The sequence below is a fragment of the Loxodonta africana genome, chromosome 3 (assembly GCF_030014295.1).
Source record: "Loxodonta africana isolate mLoxAfr1 chromosome 3, mLoxAfr1.hap2, whole genome shotgun sequence".
NCBI classification, from domain to species: Eukaryota; Metazoa; Chordata; class Mammalia; order Proboscidea; family Elephantidae; genus Loxodonta; species Loxodonta africana.
In genome coordinates this window covers 192,788,766-192,796,604 of record NC_087344.1, presented here as the reverse complement: position 1 = coordinate 192,796,604, position 7,839 = coordinate 192,788,766, and the positions used below count along the sequence as shown (strand labels likewise).

Sequence of the window (7,839 nt, the reverse complement as noted above, 5' to 3'; positions counted from 1 at the left end):
GACATGATCGGCTTCTCCACTCCTAGTCCAAAGCCCAGTGCCAAGATTTTCTCTCTGGGACGCTGCACTCCAGGCTCCAAAACCAGTCGCTGCTTCCCTGTGATTTCTCCTTCTCCTATCAGCCGCATCATTGTGCAGCCTGCATGCACTGGCTGGGTTTCTGCTGCGGTTACTTCAGGGGGCTAGGGCTGTGTCCCGTGCTTGCGCCATCTCAGGAAGCCATGATCAGCTCCTCTGCACTTAGTCCAAAACCTGGCGCCTAGGTTTTCTGACTGGGATGCTGGCTCCAAGCTCTGAAAACAGTCGCTGCTTCCCCGTGGCTGCTCGTTCTCTTGTCAGCAGCGTCAGTGTGCAGCCTGCTTGCACTGGCTGAGTCTCTCCCAAGGTTACTTCAGGGGGTTAGGGGATAGGGCTGTGTTCCATGCTTGCTCCGTCTCAGTAAGCTGCAATCAGCCCCACCACTCTGGCACCAGGGAACCACGAGGGCTCAAGGCTGTGGCACAGGATGCCGGTTCCTGAAGTGGTCGCTGCTTCAGGGAGTGGCTTTTCGCTCCCCTGTCACTCAGGTCAGCTCCTTAGTTCTATGTTTGATGGTCAGGGTTCGTAGATTGTCATGTATTTGCTCAATTCACTTGTTTTTCCGAGTCTTTGTTGCAAAAGGGATCCGTGGTAGCTTCTACCTAGTCAGCCATCCTGGCCCCACCTCCTCCCATTTTTTTTTAATGATTAATTTCTATTACATTTTACTGAAGTATTGGCCTGTGATGAAATGGAAAAATAAACCTGGTCCTTCACTGCAGATGCTTTGCAAAGCATTGATCAAGAGGCTGTGTGTTCTTTATAGGACGTTAAATCAGTCCCACCTGTCAGTGCCTTTGGGATGGCCTAACATAGAGTTCTTTTTTGCGAATTGGTTTCCTTTCATTGGCTTACCCAGCCCCTATACAGGTGTATTTTTTCAGCTTTCTGTCTTTGGCTTAGAACGACTTCAGTAATCCATTTTCATGCTTCTGTAATTGGTTTGATATTTTTCCTCTGCTTTCCTCTCTTGTTTGCTTGTTTGAAGAGTACTTTTATGTTTTTTATATTCCGCTATCATTTTAGCGAGTTTTTAGTTACAACATATATGTTAAATCCAAAAAAGTATATTTAAAAAATTAGTTCCAAACAAAATTAATTGACTGATGCTGTTAGAAATGTAATGAAAAGCAAATAAACAAAAATGCGGGGAAGCATTTTAATGAAACATGATGGATCTATGACAGGTCATATATACATAAAACAAATGATTATATATGTCTTGGATTGAATTATGTCCCCTCAAAAATGTGTGAATCAACTTGGTTAGGCCATGATTTTCAGTATTGTGTGGTTGTCCTCCATTTTATGATTATAATTTTATGTTGAGAGGATTAGGATGGGATTGTAACACCACCCTTACTCAGGTCACCTCCCTGAGCCAACGTAAAGGGAGTTTCCCAGGGCTGTGGCCTTGAGAGAAAAAAGGAAAGCGAAGCAAGGAGAGAGTTGGGGATGTCATACCACCAAGAATGCAGCACCGGGGGCACAGCACATCCTTTGGACCCAGGGTCCCTGCCCCTGAGAATCTCCTCGACCATGGTAAGATTGAGGACAAGGACCTTCCTCCAGGGCCGACAGAGAGGGAAAACCTTCCCCTGGAGATGAAACCTTGAATTTGGATTTTTAGCCTACTTTACAGTGAGGAAATAAATTTCTCTGTGTTAAAGCCATCCACGTGTGGTATTTCTGTTATGGCTTCACTAGATGACTAAGATAATATATAGTGTACTAAAATAGTTTTATTAATACAATTAAGATAATATCTATAATATGTGTATTAAAATTTTAATCTAAATGAAAGTACTTCATCATATTAAGTGACCAGACATAATTCAGAAGAAACCACAAAAAATTCAATACATCAAAAAAAAAATATATATATATATAACGTAGTCCACATTCTCAAACTAACAAAAAACAAAGCTAGAAATGAAAAACAGTAGTTTTTAAGTACCAGCAAGGAAATATGTATAATAAGTACCTTATTCTTTAAAAAAAAAAACAAAAAAAAATTTGGTCGATAAATTATGAATGCTTACCTGATAGGAAAAAATGAGAACAGAATAACATAATGGAGATTCTCAAAGCTGTACTTACACTGACTTGCAGTGCCTTAAATGCCTTCACTATCTGACTAGTAAGAATAAAAATTTCAGAAAAAAATCACTGTAAAATTGAAAAATAGCAACAGAGGTGGTAGTACTTTAAAAAGAGAACTCTACGATTGTATGTACTTCAATTTAAAAACAAAAGGGTACAATTACATTTTACAATGAAAAAGGAGGTCACATATTAAATATGAGCTTCAGTTTTATGCATTATTATTTAAAGATAATATTGATAAGCTGCAGCATATCTAGAAAACTGCTCCCAAGAATGTGAGATGTCTAAAATTTAGGTCAGTTAACACAATAATAGTCTGGCACTTTGTGTGACTTCACATTTTACTCATGCTTTCTTTTATTTTATCCTTTTGATTCAAATAAAAACCCTATGAAATATGAAAGAAAAATTATGTTAATCTTATTTTTAGATAATAAAATCCTTATTTCTATAGAAAAAAATGTAGCTGTCTCAACATCATGACCTGGCCAGTGCCTAATCTTAAATCTCCTAGTTACAAATACAGTGACCTTATTTCCTCCAACAGATCCAACAGATGTAAGCCACCTTCAGGTTAGGGAACCTCATTTTAGGCTGGGCATAATCCTAAGCAAAGACCATGATCAATGGAGATTGATGGTAAACAAGCCAAAGGACAAAAGATGATGGTTTTTAAAACCCTCTTGAGAACTATACATCTAGAGAAATAGGAGGAGGATGTGGAGAGTGATGATTCATTACCAGATAGTATGATTCTTTACAACAACCCAGAGAAGAAAATATTATTATCTCCACTTCACATACGAAAACATTAAGGCCTCACAATGTCAAACAACTTATCCAAGACCACACAGTTATACAGATAAGTAGAACAGACACTCTTAGGACTTAAAAAAAAAAAAAAAATGTGTTCCATTTTTGATTGTCACAGAAGTGTATGTACACTTTTAAAATATTCTAATTATAAACTCTTAGGGAAAAAAACAGTCTTCCCAAACATTTTCTTAATAGCCATCTGGACATCTTTGTTCCTGAGGCTGTATACCATGGGGTTTAACAGTGGGGTGATGATGGTGTAGGTCACTGTCACCAGACTATTTTTGCTTGATGTATGTTTCACTGAGGGCCGCAGGTAGACAGAAGAAGCACAGCCATAGTGGACAATGACCACAGTGAGATGGGAGGCACAGGTGGAGAAGGCTTTTCGCTTGCCTTCAGTGGATGGGATCCTCAGGATGGTGTGGACGATGAAGCCATAGGAGATGCAGATGAAGAGCAAGGGCACAAGAAGCACAAGGGCTCCACCAATAAAGATGACCAGTTCATTAACGTGAGCATTGGCACAGGCAAGGCGAATGACAGGGGAAATATCACAAAAGTAGTGGTCGACCTTGTTGGGCCCACAGAAAGGGAGGCTAAACACCAAAACTGTGGCTACCAGAGATGTCAGGAAGCCACAAATAACGGAAATTACTGCCAGTTGTCCACATACCTTCCAGCTCATGAGAATGGGGTAGTGCAAAGGCTGGCAGATGGCAGCATAGCGATCATAACCCATCACTCCCAGAATAAAGGAATTGTTGAGAGCAAAGCCAAGGAAGAAGAACATCTGGGTGGCACAACTCGTGAAGGAGAGTGTCCTGAGTACAGAGAGCAAGTTGAAGAGCATCTTGGGCAGGATAACAATTGTGTATAAGGTCTCAGAGATAGAAAGGACACACAGAAAGAAGTACATAGGAGTGTGTAGGTTGTGATCTAGGCGGATGACTGAGATGATGGTGATGTTTCCAGTCAGGATGATCAAATAGAGGGAGAGAAAAACCACAAAGAGGACAAGCTGCAGTTTCCCAAGGCTGGAGAAACCCATCAACAGGAACTCAGTGACAAAGGAGGAATTGGCCATGGAGAGTTGATGTCATGGAGTAAAGTCAGTATGATCAGGTTCAAAGGCCTTTGGAATTGAAAATTACCTCTCCGAAAGTAGGGAGTGCCAGTCTAGTTTGAATTAGACACAACAAGCATTGGAGTAAAAAAAAAAAGGGGGGGGGGACTGTAAACTAACAAGAAATTGTTCTAATTTTTCTACAAACAATTTTAGCAATAAAGCTACAATTGTTCACATGAAGTATACTCACATAAATCCCATCTTTCATGTTCTCCCCACCCCAATGAAGACTTATGTAGTCTCTGCTCAATATTTTTGTACGTCTAATTACTTTAAAAAAAAAAAAGTTTTATCTGCATCATCATTTTAAGTGGCTATTTTTTTATTCAGATTACCGATACAAGATTGTATTCTATGAGCAATAGCACCCATGTCTGAGAACCCACTCCCATCTTCCTCTAATACATTCAGTATCTGGATCAACATCAGTTTATCTGTCTTTGTCTTACTTGCTCGTAAACTATAGGGTTTCCGTTCATGAGAAATAATATAACCCATTTCCATGTAGTCATTTATAACGTTAATTTGGTTGGGAACTACAGTTACTTCCTTAGAATTAGCTTTATGACCCTTATACAAACTCTTACAAGATACTAGACCTTGTTTCTCCTTAAAGAAAACACATGGTTGGAATATTTTAGTTTTGCTTCAGTGTTCACTGGTTGCCCATTTAAACATATGTCCCGTCTATGATATACCTGACTTGGATACTGAACAAACTTCTGTTTCCAAGATCTGTCTCTGTATTGCTAAGTAGATACTTGCCTAGACAAAGGTTTAACAAAATTTTTAAATGAGATTAGAATCAAGAGATTTACTTCTTGACAAGGAAGGAATTGGCCATGGAGAGTTGATCCCATGGAGTAAAGTCAGTATGATCAGGCTCAAAGACCTTTGGAACTGAAGAACCAGGAAGAATTACACCTCCTAAAGTAGGGAGTGCCAGTCTAGTCTTTTAAATTGTTTTATCTATAAACTTTATAAATAAGGAATGTACAGCATGCTGTTTGACTAGAATAAAATCCTCACTAACGTTAATGTCCTTCCTGGGATATCATCTTTTACCTTTCCATCTCCTGGTCTTCTCTCTTTGATATCTTCTCTTAAAACATCATCCCCAGAATGAGAAGGTAACTTAATATGCAAAAAATGTTGGAGTGCCTGAAAGGAAAGAGAGGCCATGTTACTCAATGGCTACCTCATGACCCTCATCAGTCACCTGCCATTTCAAACTCATTCTTGGAAACTATATGGGAACTAAAACTTGAAAATAAAATTCCCCATCAAAAACCTCAGCTCCACTCAACCCAGCCTTGGATGCTGCATAAAATATTCAGAAATAAGAGAGAAATGTTAAGAGCTTGGATGTGAGGGTATTGCAGATTTACAGAAAAGCTTGGGAAAATGAGAAAGAAAAAAGAAAACAGAAGAGGTAATTGAATTTTCTAACAAGTGGAAAGGCTGAATTAATTATTCCTTAGCCTTCTCTGTGACTCTTTAGCACCTGTAGGGTAAAATCAATTCCTAAGGTAGGTAATAAGGCACCTGATGCTTTGTCCCCACCTTTACATCCACAACATCAACCTCCAACTCACAGAAATACTTGCAGTTCCCTATATATGCCTATGGGTTTCAAAATAAAATGGAAGGAGAAACAGAGGACTATCTTAGACTCCAATATCCTTTCACCTTCTGTGGCCAACTCATTCTTCACATTTTTCAAGTCACAAATTGTTGAACTTCCTCTCATCTGTCTAGAGAGACTCTTCTGTTCTTAATGTTTCTAAAGCTTGTTTCATGTGCTTTAATCACAATTCTCTACCAGTTTGTCTTGGTTATCTAGTGCTGCTATAACAGAAATACCACAAGTGGATGACTTTAACAAAGAGAAATTTATTTTCTCACAGTCCAATAGGCTTACAAGTCCAAATTCAGGGTGTCAGTTCCAGGGGAAAGTTTTCTCTGTCAGCTCTGGAGGAAGGTCTGTGTCATAAATCTTCCCCTGGTCTAGGAGCTTCTCCGCACAGGAACCTCAGGTCCAAAGAACATCCTCTGGTCCTGTCACTGATTTCTTCATAGTGTGAGGTCCCCATGTCTCTCTGCTCACTTCTTTCTTTTATATCTCAAAAGATATTGGCTTAAGACACTATCTAACCTTGCAGACCTCATCAATATAACTGCCAGTAATCAATCTCATTACATCATAATGATAGGATTTAGAACACAGGGAAATCATATCAGCTGACAAAATGGTAGACAATCATACAATTCTGGGAATTATGATCTACCCAAGTTGACAGATATTTTCAGGGACACAATTCAATCCATGGCAATGTTATATCCAAATTATTTTTTCTGTCTTCCCAATAGACTTGTGTACATCAAGGATAAAGACTACACCTTATTCCACTTTTATCTTCAGAACATAACCCAATACTTAAATAAATGAGATACAAGTGCTTAAAGAATAAATGAAATAATGTATTCATTAATTAATAATGATTTCAATTAATTCATTTTATACTAGCAGGGTTCTCCTGTTCACCATCATGTGTCTCCTAAGTCAAAACACTTTCTGTGTTCCCCATACATTCTATGTACTCTATACAGTTTCTTTTATTCCCTTCGAAAATAAATACTGTGTCCTCCCTGTGAAAAATCAAAATTTACCCTGTGGCCCTCCCTTCTTCTTGGCCCTTATATTTTCATCCATTTAGCTGTCCTTTCAGTCATTTGATTACGTTTCTTATTATTCACTAAATATTGTATATTATTTTTCCATAGGTCATGGGAAAACCCCCCAAATTTTAAATATACAAATAAAATACTGGATCAAAGTCCTCATGTAAAAATGAAAGTTTTCCATTCCTTCAGATCAGAGTTCTGGGCCCGGTGGTATGCACGTATCCTGACTCTCAAACACTTCTGTGAAAGTTTCCAGGTAAGATTTACCAAAATTTTCTCCCTTGCCGTGATTTTCCAGGATTCGCTTTCCCTTTTCCAGGAACTCCCCAAGCCAGCATAAGAAAATCCTCCAAATTAGTCCACAGAACAATATCACCTATGCATTTTCTCCATGGACATTTTAGCAATTGTATCAAGGAGCATCACCAATGGTCTTTCCTTTTTACATTAGCCGTGGCCTCAATGCCTTGTTTGATAATTGAGATACTCACCTCCATAGGGAGCCAATTACCACACTGCGCTCAATGCTCGTTCACTATTTCCCCAATTATCAAGTAGAACCATAGTAATACACTATGGAAAGAAATCGGCCAAAGGGAAGTCCCTTTCTAATATACGATGGGATTAGTTGGCTTCCTCTTAGATAGTCTCTGGGGACTGATTAGAGAGGTGAAGATTTTCTTGGCACTATTTAGTAGGAATCGACGGCAATGGGTTTGGGTGTTTTTAATTTCACATACATATATTTTATATACATACACATATACACACACACACATATACATATAAACCAAAAAAAAAAACCAAACCCAGTGCTGCCAAGTCGATTCCGACTCAAAGCAACCCTATAGGACAGAGGGGAACTGCCCCATAGTGTTTCCAAGGAGTACCTAGCAGATTCGAACTGCCGACCCTTTGGTTAGCAGCCGTAGCACTTAACCAATATGCCACTAGGGTTTTCTATATGTGTGTGTGTGTGTGTGTGTGTGTACACACACACACCAGTGGAAAATACCTCCCTGCGT

General features: G+C 39.0%; 1 protein-coding gene across 1 annotated transcript; it reads right to left on the bottom strand.

Moving 5' to 3' along the window:
* Positions 1–2,796: 2,796 nt before the first annotated feature.
* On the bottom strand, positions 2,797–4,192 carry LOC100654430 (olfactory receptor 10R2-like). The gene has a single exon (XM_003414962.3). It carries the CDS (start codon positions 4,085–4,087, stop codon positions 3,146–3,148), a length of 942 nt encoding a protein of 313 aa, XP_003415010.1. The 5' UTR covers positions 4,088–4,192; the 3' UTR covers positions 2,797–3,145.
* Between the last annotated feature and the right edge of the window lie 3,647 nt (positions 4,193–7,839).

Bases quoted from the DNA above. Each gene is read 5' to 3' on its own strand.
- LOC100654430 (XM_003414962.3), bottom strand. From the start codon at position 4,087: ATGGCCAATTCCTCCTTTGTCACTGAGTTCCTGTTGATGGGTTTCTCC.